Genomic DNA, 16,656 nt, shown 5'->3' on the forward strand with positions numbered 1-16,656 from the left:
GCGCATGTTGTTCTCGGCATCTGCTCAGAATGGCATGCTCTGGATAGTCTGTCTCGTGGACATAAAAAGATTGGAAGTTGCAACATGATATTTGCTTTTCTATTGTCACTTAGTATATATGGCATTGAATGTACCCTTTGTGGATTGAATTGGAGAGACATGAGCCAGCCAGCAAAGACCGGGCATCAACATAAATGTTTCCAATTGTATCTAGCAACATTCACTTCTGAAAATCACTCCGTCCTTACCATGAAAGCTAGGATATGAGGGAAAATATACCACCCATCTAATAACCTTAAATGCAGTCGACCTTATGAAATGTCCGGAGAATATCATTGGATTCGACTGTTGTGTACAGCAGTGCCACTTTGATATAATGCCAAAATAAAAGACATTGGCAGTATTTCGAACCAACAAACTGCCAAGGCAATTGTTTGGAGTCATGGTCACACAAGTGTCCAAAGGACAAATAATACGATATATTTGGAAGATTTGTTGCTTTTCTTTCAGGAACCATTGGCAATGTACAAAGTAAGAGCAAGGTTTACTCTGTGTCATTGAAAGAAATCAAACTTTTGCTGATGGATGGGTCTGCAAACAGTAAGAGCTCACAGTCCCAGGAGCATAGTATAGTTCTTCATATCGCTTTGAAACGTTTGGTCAAACCAGAACCAGACTCCACTTAACTAGACAAAGACAGCATGTTCCCACACAAGGGAATCGCTCATTTACAACATATGTGTAGAATGTGGGGTTAAGACATTCAACCAAGAAGTAGTTATCTCTATTGGCACCAATTGTGCCCCCCTTCTTGCTGATCGGTTTCTTTATGCGTATGAATCGGAATTTATGTTAGGTCAAAACAAGGTAATTTGTCAAAAATGTGTAACTTAAACTTCAAATATATCGATGATCTGATATCGTCCCATGACGCTGAAATCACATATTCCCTTCCACTAATTAACCCATCTGAACTAGAAATACAAATAGGTGAGACCACCTCAAGTCTCACATTGAGATATATTCGTGAAGATTCGGAATGACTCTTCCCAAGACTGTAAGGCAAGAGGGGTGACTTCAAATTTCCAGTAGTCAACTTTCCCTTTATGTCGAGCACTATTCCAGCCTTTATTGTTTACATTTCACAACTTTTGAGGTACACCTTATGAAAATGAAAGTCCGACAAGCGGTACTCAAGATCACGTACTTTGTGTACCCCTCAGTTTTCGCACTTCCATTTTTGAAAGTCTCGGTGGCTGAGTGGGTTAGATCGCTGGCGATTAGATGCCTCACTCTGGCAGTGTGGGTTCGAATCCCGGACGGGACTCAACCAAAGAAAAGAACGAGAATCTGTACTTTACTTTGAAAGTGTCATCCAAATATAATATTTGTTACATGTGACCACTTTCTAAATGGCATTGTGTGTTCATGGTCTAACCGTGTCATGACCCCATTAAAGAAGACTAAACCACAGCAGAATGGTTGAACATTCTCGAAAGGAGAATCATATGTAAATACATGCACATAAGGTCATCAGTAATGGCGAAGATGCTACCGTTCTTTGCGCATCACATTGTGTCAATGGAGACAATTCAAAATCAGGTTTGTTGGCCTGGGTACGTCTGAGGCTGTAAATGGGCCTATTCCAAAGAATTTTGTATTTATCATTGTCCATGACGCCCTCTACATATTCTGGGTCGTACCATTGGTGGACCTCTGTGTCAAAACCAAAAGCTCATCATCGCCTCCTTGGTAAACGGTAAGGCCAAATGTAGACCTCACATTAACTAGACTTAAGAAATCTGATACAAATCCACTAAGTTAAAAACAAGAATACAATCAATTACGAAAAACATATAATACTTATGTATCTTTATTTACAGATGGATCCAGTGCCACTGTCGTTGGATCCAGAGCAATATCTTCACGATTACCAGATAAAAGTTCAGTATTCACAGCAGATTCTCTCTTTTTCAGATTCACTTGCGCGCCTTAAGGCTATTACAAATCTGTCATGTAAACATCCATTTTTAATTGAAATTCTTGAGTTATTTAATGACCTTGCCACTGGCCAATATGACGTCGTCTTTGTTGGTAACCTAGCCAAAGCTGCACTCAACGAATCTGTTCCACCACGTCTTATCCTTTTGTATCCCATGTGACGAAAGAATGTTTTGCTTGACTGTATTGATTTTTCCGTCAAAAGGGATAAATATTATAGTGTGAAAACAGTCAATGGCCTTTTTCGTCATGTAAATTCAAATTTAATATTGTATTTTTTAAAGGAAATAGAATCAATTCATGAATTGTGATGTACATAATGTGTTATTTTATATATTGTTAGTGCTAATTTGTAACTTAGATTGTTAGTGGCTGTACCCTGGAAGGGGTGGGGGTGGGGGGTTTGAAGAAGTGTAAAATTATTGCCCCCTAAGAGCGTATTAAGTTCCACTTCATTATTTTTATGCCTGCCAGACTTTAAAACGTAGTATTTTCGTCATTTTAATCTTAGGCTTACCTGGTAAACTATCGCCAGTGACTGTGAGAGGATGATATAAATCCTGCCGGGGTCCATTCAGGAAGCAAAGGTACTGTAAGTCCCCATGGTCCCTAGTATGGTGATCACCATTCAGTGACTGACAATCTCTAGCCAATTTTTATATTGTGTTGTTCACAAATACTTACTGCTTTTTAATATTCTAAACTAGTTTTAAATCGAATCTGTGACATTCTAGTTGTTGTACTGTCCATCGTTGATAGGTTTTTATTTCATCTAAATATATGTATTATTAATGTATACGTTCTCGTCATGATATGGCTGAAATACTGCCGATTTGACGTTAAATATTAACTCACTCACTCACTCACTCACTATTATTGCCTGTACTAAACACACGTGCTGCATGTGAACACATGAACAAAGGATGACCCACTATACTCTCTCCATCAATTGATGAGCATGTCTCCAGGTGAGACAATGGGTGTGTTGTTAATTTCGAAAACAAATATGCAGTGGATCCCCGCATCGACATGGTCACAGATGGCGTCTTAAATTGGTTTTGAGGTCATATAAGAAAAAAAATCAACAGAACATTACACACACAGGGATGATGACATTCCTTGTACGGCTCGTCGTACTGACGTCGGTTTTTGGACAGACAGCATCAGCAACAACTACCGTCAATATACCCGGGCTCGGCATCATCGTCGGCAACGTCAGACCTGGCTGTAACGAATTCCTTGGCATCAAGTATGCCACGGCTGCGAGGTATGTGGATTAAGCTTAAGGTGTTCCTTACTGCATATGCAGTGAAACCTCTATATTCCGGAATGGCCCCATTCTGGATGATTGATCGTTTGTTACGATGACATGTATCAGCCAAGTCAGCGAGCCTCTGATCACCCGATATCTCTTTCTGATAACATGCATTATGATCTATAAAAGTTTTCTTTATTTCTTAGATTATACACAGAGAGACACAGAGAGAGAAGTAGTTTATTTGCGTGTTACGCGTTACAATGTTACAGATTAATTATATACAAACTCAATACATTAGTAAAATATGTAACGCCCAGCCATAGGGCTTATGAGACACGATTAAAACGTATAATTCATAAAAAGGTATGAAGCTGTAACAATTTCAGCACTATATAAGTATTGTCAAAGAAAATTCTTATAAAAGATAATAATTGTTAATTATACATTACTAAAAGGGTCTTAGATAAACAATACTGTAAGTCGTCCGATTTCGATATAAAACATAACTTATGCCCATCATCAAGCCATAGGGTATAAAAAATCTGGGATAATTTGAAGCTTCATAAAATAATTCATATCTTAAATCTCTATAAAAAGGACAACATATACTCAGTTAAATTAAAAACTTCACATTTTTAAAAGTAATACCATATATGATATACAACGGATAAATGTATCAGAGAAGGTAATTTTTAATTATTAATGTCCACAGAAGGATTTTAATTAACGGTGGTAACCATAATTTGTTCCAAGCACCTACGGTATTCGGTAATAACATTTTAAATCATAAGTCCCAAGCACGAGAATCTGATGACACAAAAGTTCAGTAGCGCGTATGGCCACCATGTGTGTTGACAACTGCCACACAACGCCTCCGCATGGACCTTGTGATGCTTGTCAACACGTGATTGGGAAGACGACGCCATTGTTGCTGCAAAATGGTGCCAAGATCTTGCAAATTCTGTGGTTGGTTCTGGAGAGTGCGCAGACTTCTGCCAAGAGCATCCCAGACGTGTTCGATTGGATGGACGGCCAGTCCATGACGTTGACTCCCGCATTCTGAAGGAAATTCCTTGTCAAAATTGCTGTGTGGGGTCTGGCATTTTAGTTTTGGAAGATCTATTCAGGTCCATGTGCTGCCATAAAAGGCAGAAGTTCTGGTGCCAGTACCTGGTCGCGGTAAGCAGCAGCGTTGAGGTTGCCACGGATGACAAGAAGCCTGGAACGTGCATTGCCATAGAAAGCACCCCACACCATGACACTTCCGCCTCGAAATCTGTCAACTTCATGTACACAACACTGGGCGTAACGTTCATGACGGCGCCTCCACACCCTCGCCCTACCATCAGCAAATCGAAGATTAAATCGAGATTCATCACTGAAGACGACTTGATTCCAATTCCTCTCGAGTCCATCGTAAGTGTCGCTGTGCTCACAATTGACGTTGACGTCTGGGTAATTAAGTCAGAATCGGCCCGCAGTATGGCCGTCGGGCTTGAAGGTGAGCAGTTCTCAGACGGTTTCGAACAGTTTGCGCACTCAGTCTACCCCTAAACAGTTAATTTCTGGTTGATGTAGCCGTCAAAAATTGGTTACGGAGGTGACGTAAGACAATCTGACGATCCTCTACATGTGACGTCACACGTGGTCGACCTGGCCGAAGGCGATCAGCGGTGGTACCCGTTTACTGTAGACGCGTCTGTAAGTCTAAAACAGTCCGTCGACTACAATGCAACCCATCGTCCTTGCGACTTCAGCTACGGGCGTTCCCGTCTGCAACATGCCGATGGCACGTTCACGTTGCACATTTGAAAGGCGTGGCAAGACAAATGACTTTTGTTTACTTGTGTTTTTCTTTTTTTGTTAATGACTGCTAACAAGTATGGCTGAAAACACCTGCGGTATTATGGCCACGTGACCAGTTGCACGTTGCACTTTTGCCACTATAGTGCTATGCACATGATTTTGATCGATTCACCTGCACAAAAACTGGTGTTATCTGAAGACAATACGTGGCCATTACTGTTTAAATACACAATAAGGGCCCACAATGATAACTGGTCAAAATGTTAAAATTTTAGGATTGTGAAGTTTTTAATTTTGTTCAGTATATAAGAAAGCGCTACAAATTATATCACAAAGTAGGGTTGGTGGTTTAGCATAGCGCCCAGCTTCTATTCCAAGGGGTAAACTTCAACATCGGAACAAAGCTAAACCACGGCGTTGGCACAAGGGCACGGGATGGGACATTTTAGTGTCTGTATTGCAATACTGTCCTGAAGGACACGTACGTGCGGCGTTTAACCCACACAAGTAAGTGTCCTGTCAGGAGAAAGATAACAGCCCACCCGTGCCTTTGCAGCACACCCCTTTGGTGGGAGAAGAAGTGATCGACTTCTTCTCCGAAAACGGTCTTTTCAGGGCCACCCATCTCTCCCGAAAGAACGCTTTCATCCTTTGCTTTGACGACCCTCAAACCCAAACAAAGAACCCACCACCACCACCACCCACCCACCCACCACCACCACCACCGCCTCTTCTATTTTTAGAAAAACAACTGTACATCCAAGATTTTACACGCGCTTCTTTCAATTATTTATCTTTTTCACATTGTACGAGCGCTTCTTTGGGTTTCCCCCTCCTCCCCGGAAACGGATGTGCCTCCATCTTGGATGCGCACGCATGGCCCACAATGCCCTGCGCAAACCAAACCGAAAGTGATGTCATCGGTTGACCCAACCGACCAATCAGAAGCCAGGAGCGGTCCTGTAGTGGGGCCCTCAACTACTGTCTATAACACTTAAGATATTCACCGGTATTACCGTTACATGTGAAAACAAAATTAGATTTCGTCACTGTTTGTTTTACTTACATTTACAGTTAATTTCCAATGTTTGCGCCACACATCTAAAACATTCAACATTGTCAGCTGCAACGACGTTTCGTCAAGCGCTATAAGCGCTATATCATCTGCATACATCAGACTTGATATCATCACATCATCAAGTTGAACACCACAGTTAAGATTATTAATACAATTGGCTAAGTCGTTTATATAAACAGCAAATAACGCTGGGATAACTTCCCTCCCTCTTTTACACCAGACACCAATGGGAAGCATCAGTAAAATATTGATTGAATTTGGCAACACGGTTAACATTGCGATAGAGAGATTGGATGGCATCTAATATTTTGCCACATGGAACAATTTAAACCACAGAAATTATCGATTCACAGTGTCGAATGCTTTTTTTAAAGATCAACAAAGCAAATAAAAGTTGAATTTTTGGGGCTTTTTTTTGTCTGACTTAAAGACGATAAAACGTAAAGATGATCAATACAATCTATGTTAGAACAGAAACCATTCTGTTCATCGACTAAAATGTCATTTTTCTCCAACAAATTGATCAAACGAGTGTTAAGAATATCTGCATAAATTTTGCCTTGAGTTCATATGAGGGTTACAAGTGGGTTACGGGGATCACTCATACCAGATTTAGGTATGGGGTTAACAATACCTTCATTCCACTTGGAGGGCACTTCTTCGTTATTAAAACAATATTTGATAATTTTATACAGTAAATAAATACAGGCAGAGTGTCTTAGAACCTCAGAGGGCATACCATCAAGGTCACACGCCTTACCACGTTTAGCATGAAAAACAGCCTTTTCTACTTCCAACCTGTCGACCGGTACGTTTATTTAAGGCAGACATATCTATATTTCTGTTTGTCACAGGGTAATGATCTTTCATAAAAGTAAAGACTTCACTTTCTGAATCTTGTGGGAAGCTATATAAGCGGTGATAAGCACCTCTAGATCTCCACTTATCAAGAACAACATTGTTATTATAAAAGGAAGTGCCGTTTTCATCTATTACTTCACAGGGAATTATTTGCTTTCTGTCATTTGCCAGAACTAACATCTTTCCCTTTATGCTCTTTATATAACGTATCAAGTCCACTTTTCTCTACAAGAGAATATTCACGTTTTGTCCTTCGGTTCATTTTGTCAAAGTCTTTCCTGGACTCTCTGTAAACAGCACGTAAATGTCGTTTAGTTAAAACAGTTTCACTTTTTCAACCTCTCCCTTTCACGCTTACAAACCAATTCCCACTTGTCTTGAGGTTCATTGTTCCTATAAGGTTTAGATCTGCTCTTTTTGTTATTTGTATTACATTTTGTTTTTACCTTTTTTAGTTTAGTTAACATTTCATCAATAAAAAGACTATGGAATTCACTATATGCAGCATTGGCAGCATTTTCCTCATAAATATCATTTTCAAACTTGTCAATAGCTTCTAAGACAAGTTGAAGTGACCGTTCGTCATTCAGGAATGATTCGGGTAAAAACTTAAAACTCTTATATACTTATATACTCTTTATTTTCTACAAAATCATCAGTAGTATCAGTATAAAAACGTATAGTTGTTTCTAATAAAGAATGATCTTGGATCCTTTCACTCCCATGTTGTTGGGTCATATTTACAGACCCGTTAAGATTCCGGAGTAGAATAGGTCTTCAGCAACCCATGCTTGTCGTAAAAGATAACTATGCTTGTCGTAAAAGGCGACTAACCGGATTGGGTGGTCAGGCTCGCTGACTTGGTTGATGCATGTCATCGATCCCAATTGCGTGGATCGATGCTTATGATATCAATCACTGGATTGTCTGGTCCAGACTCGATTATTTACAGACCGCCGTCATATAGTTGGAATATTGCTGAGTGCGGCGTTAAACAACAAACCAACAACAACAACAATCATATTTACAATATCTGACATTTTATGAACTTTGAAATGAACAACATGACACAACTGTTCATGGGGTACAAAAACATATTCAAAAACAGCGCTCCCTTTGGTTGAAATAGATGTAAAGTTATTAACACCAACTCTTCCATTAACCAAACATAAGTTGCAATCAACAAGAACATCAATAAGTAGATTGCCATGGTGACTAAATGTCTCGTCAATTATATCTCTACGTGAAACCATATCCACGCCTTCAATATAATCAGACTCTAAACCGCATCGTGCGTTAAAATCACCAATAATGACAAGCTTACCAATGTTTAGGAAATCGTGCATCTGTGATGACAATCTATTGAAATACATTTCAGGGTCATGTGACCATGTCGATTTCTCCGGCGGAAGGTATGAGATACAGAGACGCAGCGTGCTACCCATGCGTGCACGTGGTGTTAATGTCAACCACAGCGTCTCGTTGTGTGTTTCATATAGCAATAACACCATATTTTGAGAACAATCGATTATGAATGAACGCCCCAACACCACCAGAACCTCTTTTCGCTCTTTTATCTAAATTATTTCTGTTTCTACCAAACCATTTGTAATCAGGTAAAGATAAAACATCATTATTTCTTTAAAATGTTTCACATACATAAAATGTAAAATTCAAAATAACTAGCAGTATTTGAACGAAAAAGCCTATTTTCCACATCAGTGAGGGACCAACGGCCTACGTTCCGGGAACCAACCCTTATGTCCTAGTTCGAAACCTGCTGTTTGGTGATATAACAATCAAAATTGACAAATAGTACATCATTTTTACCAATACCTATCGCGCGGGACAAAATCGACCCTTATCATACCTTGACCATTGTAAATGTTAATCCAAACGTAAGGATTAACGATGCAGCGTGAAATGTCGTTGACCCACATAATACCGCCGCTGGCGAAATCTCCCAGTTTTACAAATGTCGTTTAAAGCGATCATGTCCGGAGTTCTGAATAACGGGATGTGACAAATTCACAGTAAAGGTGAACAGACTACCGTTGGTTAGTAAGTAAACTACGGTTATAACGAACTCAAATAGACCACTAATTTTAGTTCGTTATAACCGTAGTTCGTTATGAGAAAATGTACAACATCTATACAGCAAATGTCCGGGACCAAAACTTAAGTTTGTAATATCCGCTAGTTCGTGATAAGCGTGTTCGTTATAAACGTATTTTACTGTAATGGCTAATGTCCACTAGAACATGTGCCTGTGGCTGTTTTTTTAATTTAACCATGTCACCATGACTCAGCAAATATTGTTTAGAGAGTTATGCGTTATGAGTTTAACATTTAGTTTACAAGATAAAGATTAAAAATAACTTCAATCAAAAATGTTTATATTTCAGCCTTGTCCTTGAAATGTTTAGAAATGCAGGTTATTGTCAAAATTATGACCATTCATAATTGATTAATTCATTAATTGAAACACATTATTATCAAAAACATATATGCTACATCCTCTTGGCGATTTTGAAGAAAAAGCGCAGGCTGATAAGCTTATGTCGCGTCAAATTTGAATCATCAAAATATATTTAGGATTGCCACAGATGCGCAGGGTTTTCCTGAGTCTTTTGAAAACCTTGAATGTACTCTGAAAAGGATTGTTTCGCAGGATCATAGGGTAGTTAGTGAGCTGGGTTTGGTGCCATTTTACAACATTTCAGTTGTATCATGGCTTGTCAGCTTAATGTGGAAGGTCAGAGACGTTTTTCAATATGAGTCACGAACACTAGTAAAGTGCTGACAGATCTATACTCATAATTATATATTTGTTAACATGCACATGGAAATTGAATAAAAATCATTTGAAAAAAAAATAAGAAAAAAAAAATGGTAGCCATAATCAGGGAAAATCTTGGATTCGAACACATGCGCAAAGGATTCGGTGAACCTTGTTTTGCACTTTATACATATTTTCCTTAGAGTTGGTCTTTTGTATGCAGAACCGTATTGACGATATCTACTCCGCCATTCCTCGAGAAGCCTTATCTTTTACAGTCCCTGAAACGTGTCACTTATGGCCGATCCTGTCGTGTAAATTATAGACGAAACCACAAAATCCTTTGCATAGTCATAAAACAGTTGTGGTCCCTTGTAAGCTAGATTTCGACCATATCATAATCATGTGTTTACGATTCACTTTCAAATAGTGCATGGTGATACCATGTGTTCGCAAAAAGTGACCATTTCCTACCCCACGGGTAGTGCCCATCACAAACACACGCAAAGGCATGAAATAACACGGGGACATATGGTACAAATCAACATAGGGAATTACACAATGTCAGACATCGTTTTTGTCACTGACTCGTGGAATTTGGAAATGTCCTCCACCCGTCTACCATAAAACCTTTTGAAAGCTTTACCAGGCCTTGAATGTTGTGATCCTGATCAAACAGTCTCGAGCAAGAGTTTCACCATTTCTATTGCAATCCTGTTCTTATAGGTTTGAAGAACCGCAGCCTGTGATCCCATGGCCGAACCCATATCTTGCAACATCACGTGGCCCCATGTGCTACCAGAACTGTCCTGAAATTCCACTCCTGCTTTGTCAGGATGAGGTATATGCCCTTTCCTGTATTTGAAGAACGAATATTTTTTGTATTCCCAAGATACGTATATAAGTCCGTTAATCCATAAACCGGCCTGCGAGATCTCTCGCGATTCTGCCTGTTCCTAACATGTGACACACATTGCACGCCTCCATGTTGACGCAGACCAGCCCTGAGACATCGCAGCCCGTCTGCACACCTCCTGATTCACATTTTCTGTGAGAACCAGCTGGTCATCGAGGGATGTTGATTTTGTATAGTTATCACGATGTTACCATGATCTACTCGAACATGACTTTGACGGTAGCCATTTTGTCCTTTAGCGTGTCCTTTGTTATGATATCTCCGAACGGAACCAAACACCCGGTATTGAATGGGGAGAGGTTCAACACAATTGGTTGTCATAGTAATTAAGAATGAAGTCATTATAAACCAAGCGGTGGGGTAGCCTAGTGGTTAAAGCGTTCGCTCGTCACGCCGAAGTCCCGGGTTCAATTCCCAATATGGGTACAATGTCTGGTGTCCCCAACCGTGTTATTGCTGGAATATTGCTAAAAGTGGCGTAAAACCATACTCACTCACTCATTGGCTCTTTAGAAACCAACTTTATGTTTGTTCTTACTCAACGTATTTGACGTATATCAGTTTTAAAACTGTATTAGGCGAGACGGGCGAATACATTACCTACTTGCCTACTGTCGTCAACGCTACAGATTTATTGAATACAATCAAGTCATTCAACTCAACGTATTCATTTTAAGTGGTTCCAAATATATTATGCCGTAATTGTCTTTTGAATAATTGCATCTCTGATAGTTCCCTAGTTTTTCAAACATAATAGCACCATGATTATTTTTCAACATTTTATATCATAGGTTTCTGAAATATTCTTCAAATATATGAATCTCTACACACACTGAATCAATGTCACCCTAAGGTCTCGGAGGACTGTTTGTTTCTGAACATCTTCACGCCAACGGGCCATCCAACCGGCAGGTGTGTCATGGTGTTTGTGCATGGAGGCGACTACACATCGTACAGTGGGGGGTCTCCGCTATTTGACGGCGAGGCCTTTGTCCAGAAGGGCGGATGTATTCTTGTAACTATCAATTACAGATTGGGTGAGTAGCTTTAACATCATAAGATGCACTATTCCCAGCCGGTACAGATCGGTAGCACGTTAGTTTGTTGTTTAACGCCGCAATTACTAGTTCAATATGATCAAACAAACTCAATTTATCAATAAATTGTTAAACTTTGTGACATAAGCACTTACAATCAAATACCATGTTTGAATAATATATATTGCTGTTAAACGCCGCAATATTTCAGCTATTTGAAGGTGTCATGTAAATAATCGGGTCTGGACCAAACAATCCTGTGATTGATATTGTAAGCTACATTCCACGCCGTATGGGTAAACGGGTAACATGAAACCCTGGCCACCAAATCTATTTGGTCGCCTTGTCACGACCAGCATTGGTTCCTGGGGAGAAATTCTAACCCGGCATCCCTAAGTGGAAGTACACAGTGATGAGTCACCGATATGGTAAGGTGAGGTGAGGTAAAATGGGGTTTAACGTCGCGTCCAAGATTATTGCATTCATATAGCGACGTGCATGTACGTGTGTGTTTGTGTGGCTGCTTGTACTAGTCCGGACTGATGCCGATTTATAGTGCTAGCTCACTGAGATACCATGCCGCAGTTTAACATGAATATCCCACTCAGACACAGTATACTAACTCTAAGCCGACCAGTCCTTGTTTTAGCCCCTTAATGCCGAGCGCCAGACAGGGTAACAACAAGTACCATCTTTTAACGTCTTTTGGTATGACGCGGCCGTTGATCGAACCCGGACCTTCCGCTCTCCGGGCGGACGCTCTACCACTAGACCACGGAGGCGGTTCACAGATATGGTGCTTACAAACCAAGAATCATTATCAAGGCGAATCGGGGATGCACGGGATGCACATCTGAAATGATTGGTTCAATTAGAAGTGAATTTCCATTTGCACGAAAGGTTTGATCAATTACAACTGACGTTAATCACTGAAATGTCTGGTCAAGACTCGACCATTTATAGACAGCCGTCATATCCATTAAATATTTCTGATTGTTAGATGAATGCATAACTGTGTGCGAAGTCATCATCTGAATGTAATTAATCATTTAACGCCGCTCTTTCTTTTGTGAAAACAAAGTCTAAATGGTTGCAGCTGCCTTCGGTTTTCTTGGCTCAAGAAATCTAGGACTGAAAGACCAGATCAAGGCTCTTCAATGGATCCATGCGAACATTCAGTACTTTGGGGGAGACAGAACGGAGGTAAATCACTCCGTAGGAATGTATGTTAGTGATAAAGATCTATGCTCGCTCTGATGTTTCATCGGACTGTCGATAGAAACGCTTCTAATTAAGTCGTTATTCTAACCAATGATTTACTGCTAGACTAGGGTATCACCCAATGACTGACTGTTATATAAGTGTATTACCCAATGATCGACTGCTGGAATAGGGTATCACCCATTGATTGACTGCTAGAGTAGTGTATCCCCAATGATTGACTGCTTGAGTAGGGTATCACCCAATGAGTGATCAATCCTTGTTTTATCCCCCATAAGGCCGAGCGCCAGGAAGGGTGAAATACCATCTTTTAACGTCTTTTGATATGATACGGTCAGAGAATCGAACCGCCTACCTTCCGCTCTTCATGCAGGCGCTCAGTCCGCTTGACCACGGAGGCAGTCACGCTGGTTGTAGATATTTATCCCACAAGAATGCAGCTGATGATAGGATGATAATAGGTCCACCGAATCCTGTTGGCTGAGGGGGGCCATTCAAACAGCGAGGTTGAGCCATCCATGCCCTCGTATCTTTCTCATGTATTTCTATTATGAAAATATATTTTTATGTAAAAAAACTTGCATTTCTTAAAGGTAAATTAATCGTGTCGATGGGAATTTCTTGAACACGGTTTGTCGTTGGCTAACTTAGTGTGTTTTGTTTTATAGTTGAAGTTGTAAAATCTCAGTCTCGGACAACGAATGAAAACTGTATCCCAATGCAATTGTCTCTGCCTGTTTAGCCAAAATGTGGATGTCATATGTTAATCGATGATGTTGACAAACCTTGGATGTTGTACGATTTTTTGAAAATGTGAAAGTAATTTTAAAAGTACAAAATGTCTCCACAGATGACCGTCTTCGGCCAGAGTGCTGGGGCCCAGTCTATTGCTCTTCTGATGAGCGTCCCCTCCGCCAGTCAGTACTTTAATCGCGTCATCCTCCAGAGTTGTCCCTTCACCCTGCCCTTCAGAACTGCAGCTCAAGGGGAAAGCCAAGAAGCTCAACTCGCCACCTTGATTGGGTGTACTGTGGGTAACCTCACCTGCTATAGGGAGGCTGATGCTGATGACATCCTTAAACTACAGCAGGAGGTGGAACTTCCCGATGCTCCCTTCCTATTGCCCTTCGAATTCTGGGGGCCTGTCATTGATAAAGGTCTGGTGATGGACCACCTGTACAATATCTTCTCACGAGGTCTTCATAAGAAGATGGACACCATCATCGGAACTGTCCAAGATGAAGCTATGGGGTATGTATACAGTATGAGTCAATCTCCTCTATCCACACGTGAGCTTCTAGATCTTCTTCACAAGATCAGTCCTATCCTGTCGCTGGAGCTTCTAAGTCTAGTCTATGATGTAGACGGAGATGATGACAAACGTTACGTCCTAGCTGAAATAGGCACTGACTACCTGTTCAGATGTGTTGGTCAATCCGTTGCAAAACGTATGTCAAGGGATGCAGTGGTTTATAGCTACGTCTTCGACCAGAAGTTCCCGTACAACATATGGGGTGACGGCAACATCTGTAATGATTATGTCTGTCACGGAGTCGAACTGCCGACGGTGTTCGGTACGTTCGGTCTGGGGAATTACACTGTGCCGCACGAACAGATGAGTCTCTCTGATGACGTCATTCAGTACTGGAACAACTTTGCCAGAGACGGGAGTCCCTGGAGCGAGGACTCATCACTTCGTACGTGGACATCGTTCAAGACTAGGCAACAGAAGTTTCTTCTCCTGAAGGCAGGCAGCACATATATGAAATCAGACCCAGCTGTTTCGCTTAAATGTTCCATATTGGAACAATTTCTTGGTTTTAATCCACGTTGATAGCAGAACAATCATACGTGATGTTAAAGGGTTTGAAGCCATTTTTTGTAATACTATGGACTTCAAATAAACTAATGTTACTCTTCATTTCAATTAGTCTGCTTTTCCTTTATTCATATTTTATGCCTATCAAATACGAAACATTGACGTTCATCCATTTTACTCTTGCAATGGTGATTAACACAATTGGACAATAGAGTGAGTGAGTGAGTGAGTGAGTGAAGTCTTACACCACTTAAACACAAACCTCTCCGTATTATAGGTGACATCAGACAAAGGATCTATTGCTTCGTGGGAAAATCTGCATGACATCTTGTGCAAGCGTGTCTCCGACGCTAAAACCTTTGTTGTTGTTTAAGCCATAGCACGGCTGCCTGTACATAATCGAGGCTTGACCAGACAGACCAGTGGTTGATATAATGAACATAATAATAACCCACACCGGTGGGGCATGCTGGCACACTATTACCCAAGTCACCGAACCTTACCACCCGATTTAAGAGGCTTCGGAGTTTGTATTGATCCTCAGGAACTAATGCTTGTCCAAACAAAGCAACTTTGAATTGATGAATTGAACAGTATCAGTGAGTGAGTGAGTACGATTTTACGCCGCTTTTAGCAATATTCCAGCAACATCATGGCGGGGGACACCAGAAATGGGCTTCACACATTGTACCCATGTCGGGAATCGAACCCGGGTCTTCAGCGTGACGAGCGAACGCTTTAACCACTGGGCTACCCGGCCGCCCCTGAACAGTATCAAGCTCTGACAGCACTTGAAGTCCCTGGATAACAGTAGATTAACAAAGATGAAAACTCTTATTATGTGTCAGACAGCAAGTATAGCAAGGTTGTTTCTTCAGTGTAGCATACTGAGACGTCACATAAATCTTCAGCACTGGTGATTGGGAGCTGACACGATAGGATTCATGTCAGATTGGATGAAATAGCGAGATACGAAAAATCAAAAAAACTTTGACAATAATTTATTGACACGTAAAGTTTCATACAAATATTAACAAAATAGTGCATTCTTTTAGGTATGTTCCTGTACAAATCACTGAATTACTTATTATACTACAACACTTATACAGAGACAGGTTTACAAGACGTCGTGACTCTACCCGACCTTAGCTCTGAAAACGATCAAAATGTTTCCACTACTCTTATCCCAAAGTGTTATGACTACTCCTATCTTAGAGTTAGTGTTACGGCTACTCCTATCTCAGTGAGTCAGGACTACTCCTAGTTCAGTGAGTCAGGACCACTCCTATCTCAGTGAGTCAGGACCACTCCCATCTCAGTGAGTCAGGACTACTCCTATCTCAGTGAGTCAGGACCACCCCTATCTCAGTGAGTCAGGACCACTCCCATCTCAGTGAGTCAGGACCACTCCCATCTCAGTGAGTCAGGACCACACCCATCTCAGTGAGTCAGGACCACTCCCATCTCAGTGAGTCAGGACTACTCCCATCTCAGTGAGTCAGGACCACTCCCATCTCAGTGAGTCAGGACCACTCCCATCTCAGTGAGTCAGGACCACACCCATCTTAGTGAGTCAGGACTACTCCTATCTCAGAGTGTTAGGACCACTCCTATCTCAGTGAGTCAGGACTACTCCTATCTCAGTGAGTCAGGACCACCCCTATCTCAGTGAATCAGGACTACTCCTATCTCAGTGAGTCAGGACCACCCCTATCTCAGTGAGTTAGGACTACTCCTATCTCAGAGTGTTAGGACCACTCCTAGCAAGTTTTACGACTACTCCTAAGAGAGTTATGACCGCTCCTATCCAAGAGCATGTCTTACGACTACTCTAACCTCAAAGTGTTATCGCTACTCCTTTCTCAGAGTAAGAGTTACGA

The 16,656-nt window shown here is 41.0% G+C and overlaps 1 protein-coding gene across 1 annotated transcript; it reads left to right on the plus strand.

The window, feature by feature from the left end:
* The first annotated feature begins 3,110 nt into the window (after positions 1-3,110).
* On the plus strand, positions 3,111-14,791 carry LOC139466023 (cAMP-regulated D2 protein-like). The gene is made up of 5 exons (XM_071248037.1): positions 3,111-3,268; positions 10,510-10,624; positions 11,553-11,736; positions 12,833-12,939; positions 13,808-14,791. The coding sequence occupies exons 1-5, from the start codon at positions 3,111-3,113 to the stop codon at positions 14,789-14,791; spliced, it is 1,548 nt and encodes a 515-aa protein (XP_071104138.1).
* The last annotated feature ends 1,865 nt before the right edge of the window (positions 14,792-16,656 follow it).

Source organism: Haliotis cracherodii, unplaced genomic scaffold, assembly GCF_022045235.1.
Source record: "Haliotis cracherodii isolate W230 unplaced genomic scaffold, xgHalCrac1.p SCAF_18, whole genome shotgun sequence".
Taxonomy (NCBI): Eukaryota; Metazoa; Mollusca; class Gastropoda; order Lepetellida; family Haliotidae; genus Haliotis; species Haliotis cracherodii.

Coding starts and splice junctions, on each gene's coding strand:
- LOC139466023 (XM_071248037.1), top strand. CDS start 3,111: ATGACATTCCTTGTACGGCTCGTCGTACTGACGTCGGTTTTTGGACAG. Junction 10,625..11,552: donor TCCTGCTTTGTCAGGATGAG/GTATATGCCCTT, acceptor TGTCACCCTAAG/GTCTCGGAGGACTGTTTGTT. Junction 11,737..12,832: donor AACTATCAATTACAGATTGG/GTGAGTAGCTTT, acceptor AAATGGTTGCAG/CTGCCTTCGGTTTTCTTGGC.